This window comes from Narcine bancroftii, chromosome 5 (genome assembly GCF_036971445.1).
Source record: "Narcine bancroftii isolate sNarBan1 chromosome 5, sNarBan1.hap1, whole genome shotgun sequence".
Lineage (NCBI taxonomy): Eukaryota > Metazoa > Chordata > Chondrichthyes > Torpediniformes > Narcinidae > Narcine > Narcine bancroftii.
Genome location: NC_091473.1, coordinates 7,046,523 through 7,061,646, shown reverse-complemented (window position 1 = coordinate 7,061,646; position 15,124 = coordinate 7,046,523). Strand labels below are relative to the sequence as shown.

General features: G+C 43.5%; 1 protein-coding gene across 2 annotated transcripts in view; it reads left to right on the top strand.

Moving 5' to 3' along the window:
- Positions 1–15,124, top strand: part of LOC138763076 (cadherin EGF LAG seven-pass G-type receptor 3-like) — a 275,448-nt gene that overhangs the window by 216,811 nt on the left and 43,513 nt on the right. For both annotated transcript variants that reach the window (XM_069936657.1, XM_069936656.1), the window contains exons 25-27: positions 1,071–1,245; positions 5,079–5,191; positions 7,311–7,390. In XM_069936657.1, the coding sequence (XP_069792758.1) occupies positions 1,071–1,245; positions 5,079–5,191; positions 7,311–7,390 (368 nt within the window). The remainder of the gene's footprint in view (positions 1–1,070; positions 1,246–5,078; positions 5,192–7,310; positions 7,391–15,124) is intronic.

The window sequence follows — 15,124 nt, the reverse complement described above, 5'->3', positions numbered from 1 at the left end:
AAATAGATAATGAATGTAAACATACTGACGGTGCAATATCGAGAGATTTAAAAAATCAATAAATGCACAAGTAAGAGCCATTAAATGAGTCACTGATGATGGAGGGGCAGGAACTGTTCCTGATCCTGGTGGTACAAGCCTTGTGGCACCTATGATGACAGCAGCAAGAACAGAGCGTGTGCTGAGTGGTGTGGATCCTTGATGATTGCTGCTGCTCTCCGATGGCAGCATTCTCTGTAGATGTTCTCGATTGTGGGAAAGGTTTTCCCTGTGATGTCCTGGGCTGTGTCCACTATCTTTTACAGGGCTTTATACTCAGGGGCATTGGTGTCCTCATACCAGACCGTGATGTAGCCAGTCAGCACACTTTTCACCACACCTCTGTAGAAATTTGCCAGGGTTCCTGGTGTCACACCAAACCTCCACAAACTTCTGAGGTAGTAAAGGCATTGACGTGCTTTCTTCATGATGTCCTGACCTATACAGCAGCAATCCCTCCTGTCCCATTAACACCATTGTGAACCTTTTCCGCACCTTTCCATCTTAATTAAGTATTTCCTATAGCTAGGTGACCAGAACAGCACGTAATACTTTAAATGTGCTCTCACTAACTTCACGCGCATCTCTGGTATACAATGCCCTGACCAATGAAGGTAAGGACACCAACCACAGTCTTCACCACCCTGTCTACCTGTGTTGTCACTTGTAGGGAACTATGTACTTGTACCCCTTTTTCTCTCTGTCCTGGCTCTCTAAGGCCCTGCCATTTAATGTGTGCTTCCTGCCCTGGTTTAACTTTCCAAAATGAAACACTTCATTCTTCCAGTTAAATTACATCTGACTTTCCATGGCCCACTTCTGCGATTCATCCAGATGCTTGTTATATTCATAGATAGCCCTCTTCACTGTCTACTATTTCATAAATAATAGTCTCATTTGCAGACTTACTAACCATCCCAAGTACATTTTCACCTGAAGTAGTATAGAATAAAGATTATTCAAAATTGAGTTGCATCGTGATTTAAAGCAACCTGTTAGTTTTTTAACCATCCAAATTTCTTTCTCCACAGCTCCTCTGCACAGTGATTGCCATCTTGCTGCATTACTTTTTTATGGCAACTTTTGCCTGGATCTTCGTGGAATGGCTTCACATCTACCGGATGCAGACTGAAGTTAGGAACATAAACTATGGTGCTATGAGGTTCTATTATGCCATTGGCTGGGGAGTGTCTGCCATCATCACAGGTACATACATTGATGCAGTGATATAGTTGTATACTCACACCAATCAAAATGGGAAATGTCTGTCTGTCTACTGTTATGTTGGGGCTTTTGCTGCCTCCTGTAAGATAAGGGAGAATTCACTCATTCAGAATCTTCCAACTAATCTCAGCAAGCATTCATACAGTTTCCTTGCACTTAGAAAACCTAATTAAGATAGACTAATTTTGCAAACTGGCACATTGGAATATTTAAATTGGAGAATGTTCATTTAGTTTTGCAGTCTCTGCAAGGATAGAGGTGGAGGTTCACCGAAGGCAAGTGGCAGGGATTATCAGTTCACTATCTGAGATCCAGTGAAAGGGTTCATACACAAGGATAACTTGTTCCATGGCTTGGAGGCTAAAATTGTCCCTTCAAATTCACAATCCTGTCTCTTGTAGCAGCACTGATTTACCACAGCTTGCAAACAAATAAAGAATACACTCACTCGTTTCTTTTAGCACACCATAAAGCCGACTTTCTTTATTTATTCACTAGACACAACATTGCATTCTTCAACTCCACAAACACCACCCAGCCAAACCCCTCTGACCTTCTCATTGGGTCACCGCCACACTCCTGATGCCCTCACTCTCCTCCAACTGCATTTGATATCCATCACCCATATACTGATGCTTAACACATGCGCATGCATACTATAACCCATGAGCTTCACTTATGTCATCAGCGGTGATTGGCACCACTCCCGACGAAGGTAAATACATAACCGCAACAGTACCCCAGCCCCCAGCTTCCAAGCCATGCAAGAAGGCAACTGATTGGAATTAACCTGCTACATAACAGTCTGGAGAGCTGACAGTTCAGCCCAACCTCTTGCGATCATGCAAGACAGTCAAGGATGTGGCTGGCTTTGGCTCCATTGCAGAACATGGAGCGTTGATGTATGCCAGCTTCAAACTATCAATGGAAACAGTGTCAGCTTTTCCATTCCTGTCGATCATAAAAGTCTTTGATGGTGTCGTAAGACCTGAAAAGGACCATTGTAAATGGGCTGAAGTGGTTTGCAAACACCATTGTGCCAAAGGAACACATGAGTACAGTGTTATAAATAATTCGGCACATCCACTGCAGGTAACGCCTGCCATGTCGCGGTAGATCGGAGTAATCTTGTTTTCCCGAAGATGATCAACATAACTAGCTGGATCACAGAGCGTTATGCTTGGACTCAGATTCACAAACCCAATGAAGGTAAGTTCGTAACCATGACACTCTACACCATGTGGAGTCAGTACAGATGAATATTAGGAAGTGATGCATTTGGACAGGACAAGAAAAGCTGTGGCAATCTTTGGTGGTTCATTGTGAAGATATTCAAGCCATGGAAATGGTACAACCTCAAAGATTATGCCAGGGATGAGAACATGTAAATAAAGAATTAAAAAATGGAAAATGGAGGCTGTTTGCAACAAGAAAGTGTTGAAGTTTCAAGGGAGCCTGCTGGTGAAAGATTTATGGATTATGAATTTAGAAAGAGGCATAGATAAAGGAGTAAAAATAAAGCTTGCAAGAAATTTTCATCAAGGCAGATATTAAAACAAAATTCACACTTGAGATGGTTGCAATAGCATTTCAAAGGAAGTTGATAAATATTTGATTTGAAATATGAATTAACATTGATACAGTTACGGTGATATGGAACATTATAGCCCTTTAATTTCCCATTAATTCCATAACTAACGAGAACTGGACCTGTGATCCTTCAGAATGAGAAAGAGAAAACCCAAGCCCACGTTGAAGGTTCAAGGCTAATTCCCAAATGAGAAAGGACTTGGGGTTCCCATACTCTGATTTTTTTTGCCAACTCCTTCAGGCTCTGGGCCTTAACCCAGCATTCACTGAGATTGTTCAGTGCCTTGTTTCTCTGTCTCTTCCATATAGGTGTGTTGTTTCTATTTCGTAATAGATTTAGAATTCCATCTGGAGTGTGCACATTTAAGTCTGCTAGGACCCTGATTTTTGAGTCAGAATCAAATATTTTTTAGCTGTTTTCTTGGTTATCCTCAATAATTTGAACCAAATTTAATCATTCTACCATTACTAATTATTTTCAAATCTTTCATACTCTTTCTCATCATTCCACAGAGGGAATATGTTACAATACTGAAATTATTGTACATAATTATACATTAAAAATGTAATACTTACAGTGCCATAAAATATAGGAGCAGATGTAGGCCATTTGACCTGTCGAGTCTGCTCTGCCATTCCATTCTCCTACTCCTCTGCCTTTTCCCCATAACTATTCAGATAGCTATCGATTTTTGCCTTAAATAAACCCAACGGCCTGGCCTCCATAGCCACCTGTGGTAGCAAATTCCAAAAGTTCACCACTCTCCGGCTAAAGAAATTCCTTTGCATCTGTCTTTAAACGGGCACCCTTCAATCCTGAAGTTGTGCCCTCTTGTCCTAGACTCCACCACAATGGGAATCAACTTTGCCACATTTACTCTGTCCAGGCCTTTCAATATTCAAAATGCTTGGTTCTCCCCCCCTCCCCCGTCCCATTCTTCTGAACTCCAAGGTGTACAACCCAAGAGCCATGAAATAAATGTTCCTCATATGCTAATCCCTTCAATTGTGGAATCATTCTTATGAACCCTCTCCAATGCCAGCACATCCTTTCTTAAATAAGGATCCCAAAACTGTTACCTGTACTCCAAGTGAGGTCTCACCAATGCCTGCTCTTATATCCTATTTCTCTACGTACGAATACCAAAATTGCATTCGCCTTCCTCACTACCAATTCAACCTGGAGGTTAACTTTAGGGTCTGCTGCACAAGGACTGCCAAGTCTCTTTGCACCTCCGAATTTAGAATTTTTTTCCCCATCCAAAAAAAAGAGTTGCCATGAACGTAGATTTGTCATCTGCCACATCACCTGCACCCTGGACCATCGCAACCAAAACTACATGCAAGTTTATCTAATGTTCAGACCTGCTTGTGTAATAAGCGACATTTTGATCTTGATCTTGCTTTTGAACTCTACTGCTGCAACAAGCAGAGTGCCTGAATGGTGTAGAAACGCAGACTGCAGATGATGGAGCGAAACACCGTCTGCTGGAGAAACTCAGCAGGCCAAGCAACATCGGTGGGAGGAAAAGAATGGTCAACCTTTTGGGCCAGAACTCTTCATCAAGACCAGGGTTCCATCCCAGCACATCAACCATTCTTTGTCCCCCACTGATGCCTCCTGAATGTTCTGAGTTCTACTCCTGAAAAGTCTTGTTTGTTTTGTATTTCAGCTCTGATTGTTGAGAATGATTGGGCAGTTTGCCTCTGTGCAGGTTAAATCTGCAACCCAACAAGAAGAATTTTAATTTATTCTATTGATTTTAATCACAAAGTCCCATCTTCCTTTTTATTTGCTCCTTATTTTAGAGTCTTTTATTGCCCCTCCCAAATCACATGGCACAGCCCTTATAGTTGAGAAGATAAATCACTTGATGGCTTGGATTTTAATTTTTTTTAAATTTAGACACACAACACGGTAAAGGCCCTTTCGGTCCCATGAGCACCTGCCCCCCCTTCCCCAGTACTCCAATTAATCTATAACTCCCATACATTTTGAATGGTGGGAGGAAACCGGAGCACCCAGAGGAAACCCACACAGACACGGGGAGAACGTTAAAAACTCCTTACAGACAGCGAAGGATTGGAACCCCATTCGCCGGCACTGTAGTCGCGTTATGCAAATGGCTATGCTAATCATATCAGCATGATCTTTATCTGAGAAGGTTTGAAACTCCATTTTTTTTTGTATTTCTCTCAGAGTATCACTACTATGTGTTTTCCAGGTCTTGCAGTTGGCCTGGACCCGGAGGGTTATGGGAATCCTGATTTTTGCTGGATCTCTGTACATGATAAACTGATCTGGAGCTTTGCTGGACCAATTGCAGTGGTTATTGTGGTAAAATATCATTCCTTCACTTTAGCATTAGTACTGGAGCCTTATGCATTCTGTTTAATGTGTTTGCAACATAATAATCAAGTTTTATTGGCTTACTTTTCCTTGGTCTGTTTAACCATTTTAGCCCTGCTTACCTTCTCCTGGTGGCAATCTTTCTCTCACACCACCCCTCCTTCTGAAAACTCTGAAGCTGTAGATCTAAACAGGAGAAATTCTCTTGACCTCTAGCCTTGTAGACCAGTGATAAAATAAAAAGTCCAAATTCTGTGCAAAAATCCAAATTGTTATAAAATGTGAACAACTTCATTCCTATCATGATGGAGTCCTAGAGAAATATAGCATGGAGACAAATCCTTTGGCCTAACTTGTCTGTGCTGACCTTCCTGAGCTAGTTCCACTTGCCTGCGTTTGGATATATCCCTCTATTCTGTTGCTATCCATGAACCTATCCAAATTTCTTTTAACCTTGTAATTGTATCCCCCTCTATCACTTCCTCTGGCAGCTCTTTCCATATATCTATCACCCTCTGTGTGGAAAAACCTGTCCCTCAATTCTCCTTTAAATTAAATATTAAATTTAGATATACAGCACGGTTACAGGCCATTTTAGCCCACGAGCCCGTGCTGCCTAGTTTACACCCCATTAACTGACTCTCCTGGTACGTTTTGAATGGTGGGAGGAAACCTGAGCCCCCGGGGAAAACCCATGCAGACACAGGGAGATCATTACAAACTCCTTACAGATGGCGTGGATTTCAAACCCCAGTCCCCGACGCTGTTGCTGTAAAGGTGTTACACTAACCACTTCGCCAACAGTGCCACTCAGATTTTCCCTCTCACCTTAACCCTATGTCCTCTTGCTTGATACTCCCACCAACCCTTTAGGGAAAGCAGTCCCAGCCTTTCTAATCTCTCTTTATAACTCCAGCCCTTCAGTCCCAGTCATAGAACAGGACAGGTTCTTTGGCCCACCATGTTGTGCTGACTTGTGTAAACCGCATGATTAATCTAACCCTCCTCCCCCTCATAATCCTTAACCCACTATTTTTCTTAAGTGTCCTGTAAAGGTCCCTATCATATCAGACTCGACCACTACCTTCATTAATGGATTTTAGGTACCCACCACTCTCTGTCTACTGACATCTCTAAATATTTCTCCACTCACCTTGAGCAGATGTTCTCTGTCCCCCTGGGATGAAGGTGATGGCTGTCCTCTCCATCTGTGCCCCCTCATAATCTTCTACACCTCCATGAAGTCACCTCTCATCCTCCATTGCTCCAAAGAGAAAAGACCCAGCTCCCTCTAGTTATTGAGTCTCCTACCACTATCCTTTTGTACCTTTCAAACTGCCATTTAAAATGGGGTGAACTGGGCAATTTTCCCAGTTCGCACCCCAGTCACGTGGCAGTTAGAAAGGGTCTGACCCAGTCAACCACGTTGGAATCCAACCGGGTCCCTCACCTACCTCAGAGGTAGTCAGGGAACCCAGTTAAAATTACCTAGGGCATGTCCACAGACGATTTGAAAATGAAAATGGCCAACCCGCTTAATCCGGTGACGTCAGCCCTTGCGTGCGAGCTTCACTGGGCAGCCAGCATCCGAACATCTGGCACTACTTCCGGTGAGCACTTGACGAGTCATTGCTGGGTTAGTGATTTAATGGGTCGACCCCCTACAATTTAAAAGGTGCTTTGAGCACCTTTGCCCCAGTAATCTCACCCAGGTCCCAGGTGCTGCAGTTTAAAAGAGGCTCTTGACTCCACCCTCCCCTGCTGTGCATCAGAACCAATAGCATCATCGACTTGTCTGCTGTTGATGTTCTCCTCTGAAGGGTCCTTTCTCCCCTGAACAAGATTCAAAATGGTATCCATGTAACTAAGCAGAATGGCCGGAGGACAATCCTACTCCTCCAGTCTTTCCCTTCTTCAAGTTTTCACGTTGGTCCCCCATTGGTTCTGTTAAGACGCATTCTAACATTTCATTCCCCACCATGAAACCATGATACTTTCCTTAAAATACTCATCAGTTCTATATACCATGTCATCAAATGTATATTTGGAGTCCTTTTGGGAAATGTGAGGTTTGTTTAAGTTTGACTAAGCTGTTTGCTGCTTTTAGATGAACATTGTGATATCCTTGTTGGTAGCAAGAATATCCTGTGCCCCAACACAGAAGGAAGCCAAGAAAAAATCAATACTGTGAGTAAACAAGAATGGTGGGTTCATCATAAAGAGTCAACACTGTTGGCTTTTGTTTTGCTTGTACTTTTAGATTTATTACAGATGTTGCCAGTTGATTTGTTTGCCTGGTGTTTTGTTATCTACTGTTTAGTTCTTCAACCCTGCACATTTATAAATGTGAAAGTTAAATCTGGAAAAAATAACCCTTCAGAGTTAACACCTTTATGAGTATGTTGTCTCCTAGAACAACATCACTAAAGTTTTGTGCATTTTGTTGTTATTGTGAAACAAAATTATACGATTGGCCTATCATTCTTTTTCACTTGTGGAGACGTGTAAATGATATCCCTTAAAAGAAAATGAAATAGAAGTGAACTAAAATCTGTTGTTCACCTATTGTTATTCTGCAGGTGTAATTTTTTTTCCTCCAAACTTTAGGGAGAAGGATTTACTGAGGAATAGCAAAAACTATTGCCTATGTTTTGCTACACATTCGCATACCGAACTTTATCTTGTAGGTCGCACAAGTAAAAATAGAAAATAGGTGCAGGAGTAGGCCATTGGGCTCTTCAAGCCTGCACCGCCATTCAATATGATCATGGCTGATCATCTACTCAGAATCCAGTACCTGCCTTCTCCCCATACCTTCTGATCCCCTTAGCCACAAGGGCCAAATCTAACTCCCTCTTAAATATAGATAAGGAGCCGGCTTCAACCACTTCCTGTGGCAAAGAATTTCACAGATTCACCACTCTCAGAGAGAATTTTTTTTCTCATTTCTGTCCTAAAAGACTTCCCGCTTATCCTTAACTATGACCCCCTCCCCCCTCCCCACCTTGGTTCTGGTTATCCCCAACCTTCCTGCATCTAGCCTGTCCAATCCCTCAAGAATTTTATACGCTTCTATAAGATCCCCCCTCAATCTTCTAAATTCCATTGAGTATAAGCCTAGTCGATCCAGCCTTTCTTCATATGTAAATCCTGCCATCCCTGGTATAAATCTAGTGAACCTTCTTTGCATGCCCTCTATGAAAGAATGTCTTTCCTCAGATAAGGAGACCAAAACTGTACATAATACTCCAGGTGTGGTCTCACCAAGGCCCTGTACAGCTGCAGTAGAACCTCTCTGCTCCTGTATTCAAATCCTCTTGCTATGAATGCCAACATACCATTCGCTTTCCTCACTGCCTGCTGTATCTTCAAGCCCACTTTCAATGACTGGTGGACAATGACACCCAGGTCTCGTTGTATCTCTCTTTTTCCTAATCAGATACCATTTAGGTAATAATCTTCTCTCCTGTTCTTGCCTACGAAGTGTAATACCTCATATTTATCCACATTATATTGCATCTGACATGCATTGGCCCACTCACCAAACTTGTCCCAGTCACCCTGAATCCTCAACACAGCTAACCCTGTCACCCACATTTGTGTTGTCTGCAAACTTGGTGATGCTGCTTTCTATTCCCTCATCTAAATCATTGATATATATTGTAAATAGCTGCGGTCCCAGCACTGAGTCTTGCGGTACCCCACTAGTCACTGCCTGCCATTCTGAAAAGAACCCGTTTATTCCTACTCTTTGCTTCCTGATTCTGGTTTAAAGTAGGATGGGAGATGATCCACTAGATCTGGACTTAAAGCTAATGAAATAGGAAGAGAAATGTGCACCATGATGGCCTTACAGGAAAAAGAATAATTAGAAGACATTTTTGGAGAGCAATGAAAATAATAATGGTGATTCAGGTTGCCTCACCTTTTATCCAGGGTTCCAAAAACGGGCACTTTTGTCAGTAGACAATATCTGCACATCAAAGATGGAGTTTGGCACTAAACATGACCTCACTCAACTCCCGTGTATCCCGTCACATTCCGCATCGCTAGTTAGTAGTATCATTATTCTACCCATTGAGGATGACCCTCCCTCAACTCATGTTGGAATATCCCATGTCGTTCCGCTACTTTATAAGTGCCTCCGAATCTCCATATACTTATGTCCGTCCAGCGTCATGGCGCTTTCAGTCAGCCCGGCGGCAGCGGCAGCTCAATGTGGGATCAATGGCCATCGTCGCTACCCACGCAGCTGAAACCATTGTGCCAGTGCAGCGGAACTGAGAATGGGGCCAAACCCCTGGTGCTGGTACAGAGGTTGGTGGTGGGGTGGGGAAGAGAGAGACAGCAACGCGACTTGGACGGGTGAGGGGGGGGAGATGGCAGGATGACACAGGCAGCGGGGGGGGGGGGGGGGAGATATGGCAGTGAGATGCAGGCGGGCAAGGAGGGAAGCAATGGCAGCATAAGATGGGTGGGCTTAAAATGAACCACCATTTTTAAATGATTCCAAAATCTGAAAGATTCCAAACAATCACAGATGTCTGGTCCTGACGATCCGGATAAAAGGTTAGGCACCTGTACTGGAAAGAATCTAGAAATGTTATAATGTGATGGGCATCTGGAAAATATCACATGACACAAGCTGTCCAAATCCTAACTTGAAATTAGTCTGATATCTTAAAGCAGCTTTCAAGGATTGCCTGTTTCATAGTTCCAGTCATCGGCAGGGAATTTGCTCCATTGAGTTCTCTTCTTGCCTTCATAGCATTGCAGGACCTATGCTAGGCTCCTTCAATTTATTTTTCCACCACTCCTGCATTGTCTCCTAAAGCATTTGGCAGCCCGAATTCCCAGCATATTTTGGCGATGTAAGAAGAAAGCTGAGCACCTGGGGAAGACCCATGCTGTCTCAGGGAGAATGTGCAAAGCCTACAAAGACTGCAGTGGAAGTCAGGATCAAACCTTAGGCCACTGGAGCTGTGAGACAGCTGCACCACCGACAGCACCCACTGTGCCTTCCTGCTGTTCCACATTGTCAGCCTTCTCCCTAACATCAAGCCTGGATGAACTGACATTTTCAAGAAGACACTAGTTCCTGTTACAAACTAATTTCCCTTACTCCATTCCAGCTTCTTTCTTTTCCCTCTGTTTCATTACCTGTCTTTGTGCGCTGCAGCATGTCTGCTGAACTTGTCATACATGCTGCCATTAGCATGAGACCGAATTATTCCAATGTTCCTGTGAGAGGTCTCCATTACCCTTCATTTCCGTCATCCTAAATTCTGCTGTCCTATCCTAACCTGCGACTGGTCTGATTTTTTTCCCCCCCCAAATACTGTGTTCATTTTGGCATCTTGATTTAATTTTGTTCAACTTTTCGAGTTCCTCTTTGCTCTTTTCATGTTTGTTCAACAAAGACCTGTTTTTGGTTTTTTTTTTGCCTTCAGCAATGCCCAGAGCTTTGAAATTTGTTCCCTAAACTTCCTTGCCTCTCCATTTCTCCTCTCACTTTTTAATTCTCCTGCGCTCTTGTAAAGTTCCTCGGGCTGGTTTCTGAAGTTGAAAGAACTGCATAAATTCAAGTTAATTTTGACCATTTGGAAAGCATACGAAGTTGAGCTGGTCAAGAAAGTCTGCAGAGGCTGGGGTAGAGTGCACTACACAACCATGCTGGAGAAACGAAGGCCTTTACTTCCATTGGATGCTCCATGACGTGCTGAGTCTCTCCAGCACGTTTGCATATTGCAAACCAAAAACGGCTTTATCTATGGAACCAGAGCTGTATTATAGTCAGGAGCAAGTGGTGGGGGTTGAGGATGTCAGATGTTGGCAGATGTTGGCAACTAACTTCATGAATATTGAACTAATTCCATGCAACCTATCCAATAACTATTGGTCTGTGAGTAGTGACGAACTACAGGCATGAATATTTGCTGTTCTAATGTCAGATCGTTCTGGCCTAGGTTCAGTGGGGTGAATGCCAGGCCCTTGACCCGTTATGACTATCATCAAGGCTGAAGCTACAAAGGTCAAAGCTGAGGGGTGCTAGGTGTTGGGGTAGATTTGAAAGATGTTGGAAAGTTGAGAGGTTTCCACACTTGCTCTCCTCAAAATGTCGATTTCATCCACTTTGAGTAGAAGAACCAGGGAAGTGGGCCATGGTGTGTCCACTATGCAGCAGACCTGTTTGTTTTAATGGTGGAAGATGGCATGAGCTATAAATTTGGCAAACTGTCCTTCCCTGATATTCTCCTTTCTGCGAAGCGCTATGCTGGGCTTGCAAGAGCAGCCGATGTTCTTTTACCAATGAATCCTGATGTGAGTCCAACCACTCCTTTTCCTTCTTTCAAATCATTTATATGTACAGTGTTTATTTTTAATTTAAATATTGAATTATGTTTGACATAAACATAACTCGAACCCAGGTCTGGTCCTGATCACTGGCACTGTAAAGACATTGCACTAACCGCTACGCAAACCGTGCCGTCCAAAAAATTAAAAAAGAAAAATGAGGCCAAAGAACACTGTGTGATCACTTTGCAGGGAATGGCACTTAGACCTGCCTTTATCTGACCAAAGGAGTTAAAACTGGCTGCATTTCTCACGAGCAAAGTAATGATTACATTGGGAGTGTGCAGAGTACAAAATAGAACTTCAAATCCACGAATTCTGAATTAGCACTGCTTTTTGGGGAAATTAAGTCGTCATTGTCAGTGAGCTAAATGATGAAAATATATACAGAAGTCATTTGCCTGTATGTTTTTAATTAACATTTTTTGCACAGTTGCTTGGTTGTCTTCCTCTGCTTGCAATCGCTTGAACCGTATGATTTGATTATTTCTCGCAGAGTTTGTGTTATTTGTCTTCTGTTGTCACACCAAATCTGTTCCCTTTGTTTTATTTCCCTTGTTTAATTTATCCTGTTTCTTGCAGTCTTTGTTTCCTTGCCCCTCCAATCTACCATTTTTCTATGACAGCACTTCAGTTATTCAGCTAAATAGATGAGGGAATCAAGAGAACCTCAAGTGAGCGCCTTAGTTTTATTTAGAATCGACCAAGGACAATTCCTGGCTTTAGTCACACTTCATTTGAGAGAGACGGAAGATGTGGGTCAGAAATATGCTTCAGAGTTTCAGTATGGACTTGTGTGACTACTGCAATGTTGTACGTACAGCTTGCGTGACTCACCCAACCTGAGTGCGCGAGAGAATGGAGGCTATTTCAAGCTTCAGTGAAATCCACTGCTTTCAACTTTGAGATGCCTGTCCATCAACTTGTAACTACTGCGTTGATTTTGACCTATTGATTTTCCAAGGGATCAGGGGCATAAAACCTCTCAACAATGCTTTTATTCTGTTCAATACAAAATCATCTCCTATTTGTTCTTTGCAATGGTTGTTTGAGCTACAGCTAGCTCATGCTAGTGTTTTAAAACGATATTCAACCTTGTTTTTATTTAATTTGTTTGAGTTTAAAGGATTGCTTTGAACAATCATCTTATTGATGTATAATTAGGATATGTTGTTTAATTTAAAGGTTGTGCAAACTAATGGTAAATATATCTAAATTGATGTCAGCAGGAAGCTAACAACCCTGGAGACACAAGAGCTCTAGGATATTTCCAAAGAGATATTTTTCACTTTTATATGTAGAAGCAGAGCAAAAAGTGGTGTTTAAGAAAAGGTGTGATTCACCGAACAAAAAAAATTGCGTATCATATTTTCTGGGTTTAATAACAGGGTACTGTCATCATCTACTGGTAAAGAGCAGTACTGCATAGGCAGAAAATACTTCTGCTCCATTCTCAATACCATTTTGAATTAAGCCTTTATTTTTACACCGAGAGCAAATCAAGAGTCTGATTTCAATAAACTGTGAGTTAGAAGGGTAATTTTACAGGTAAAATGGGAGTTAAAATTGCAATGAACCACAAAAGATACAAACTCTTACATAGCAAAATGACTTTGGGGCTGCCGGAGCAGCTGTAACAGCAGCACTGCCGCTCGGTCACGTGCAGTGTGGTGATATGTAATTACACTACTAGGTCACCAGGGATCATCCCGGTGACCTTGTATATAAAGCAGTCCAGAGCTATAGTCTAGCCTTCCAGGTTCGTCTTGCAGAGAGACAAGACCTCTTAGAGTAGATATTAATTTATTAAATTGTACTGAATAACCACACCAGCAGTGTGAGTATAAGACAGCTTTAATAAACTAATATGTACTCTCAAGATGCATGCGCGACGGAAGGCTCGTTTCTTCTCTGGCCAGGGTGGCTTTGCAAGGTGAGCCTGGAGGGCAGCTCGCTTCTTTGCCAGCAGCTCCTGGATTTCCTTGTTGTTTTCGTCGAACCAGTCCTTGTTTTTCCTGGAGGAGAAGCCCAGTACCAGTGGATTCCAGTATGGTAGTCTTCAGCTGATCCCAGAGGGTTTCAGGGGACAGGTCCGTGAGGCGGATTGCATCCTCGAGCTTTGCTTTGAGGTTTGCCTGTTCAGCTCCGAATCATGGGTCTTCTACCGGCATCACCTACGGCTCCTAGAACGCTTCCACCAGCATTGTCTCCGCTCCATCCTCAACATTCATTGGAGCGACTTCATCCCTAACATCAAAGTACTCGAGATGGCAGAGGCCGACGGCATCGAATCCACGCTGCTGAAGATCCAACTGCGCTGGGTAGGTCACGTCTCCAGAACGGAGGACCATCGCCTTCCCAAGATCGTGTTATATGGCGAGCTCTCCACTGGCCACCGTGACAGAGGTGCACCAAAGAAGAGGTACAAGGACTGCCTAAAGAAATCTCTTGGTGCCTGCCACATTGACCAATGCCAGTGGGCTGATATCGCCTCAAACCGTGCATCTTGGAGCCTCACAGTTCGGCGGGCAGCAACCTCCTTTGAAGAAGACCGCAGAGCCCACCTCACTGACAAAAGACAAAGGAGGAAAAACCCAACACCCAACCCCAACCAACCAATTTTCCCTTGCAACCGCTGCAACCGTGTCTGCCTGTCCCGCATCGGACTTGTCAGCCACAAACGAGCCTGCAGCTGATGTGGACATTACCCCTCCATAAATCTTTGTCCACGAAGCCAAGCCAAAGAAGAATGTACTCTCAGAGGTCTTGTCTCTCTGCAAGATGAACCTGGAAGGCTAGACTGTAGCTTTGGACTGCTTTCGATACAAGGACACCGGGATGACCCCTGGTGACCTAGTGGTGTAATTATATATCACCACACAGAGAGAGCAGGCAGCAGTGAGACTGCACTTCCCCAAAAGGTCTTACCGCCCAGTCTGACACTGATGGCTTCCTGGCTTTAAACAGCCTGTTAAAGGAGCAGACGTTTTTTTTATTTTAAATCCCCCTGGTCCAAGATGGCAACAGCCACAAGGGGATGCAGATTCTGGGGGAGCAGTGGACTGAAGGAACAGGGAAAAACACCTCCTGTTGAGAAGGAGGAACAGAGAAGACGACCCACAGGATGATGGCCATGGTGGCAGACCAGTGAGAGGCTCTGCGGTCGAATGGCTCACTCAGGCCCAGAGCCGCTGATGACTTAGGTCAAAGGACTCACCAGGCCATGGGCTGCTGGAGACCAGGTGTCAGAGTCTGGATTTGAGAGGGTGCTGAGGCCAAGAAGGGCTCCCGAGGAACCCTGGGGTGTGTTGGATGCTTGGATCTGGGCTCGGGTTGCCGATGGTTTGAACTGAACTAGAGAATGGTGCAGCTTCAGAGGCTACAGGAGCACTGGAGGCAAATCCACAGGCACTCGATAACTTGGAGGGGATTCTCTTTTGCTTTTTTTTTACTTGATGAGGTGCTGGGCAATGCTGATGGCAAATCTTTGTCTGACTTAAGGCAGACTAAAAGCACTTTCATGCAATAATGCATTTCTATTTTATTACATGACAAAAAACATATTTG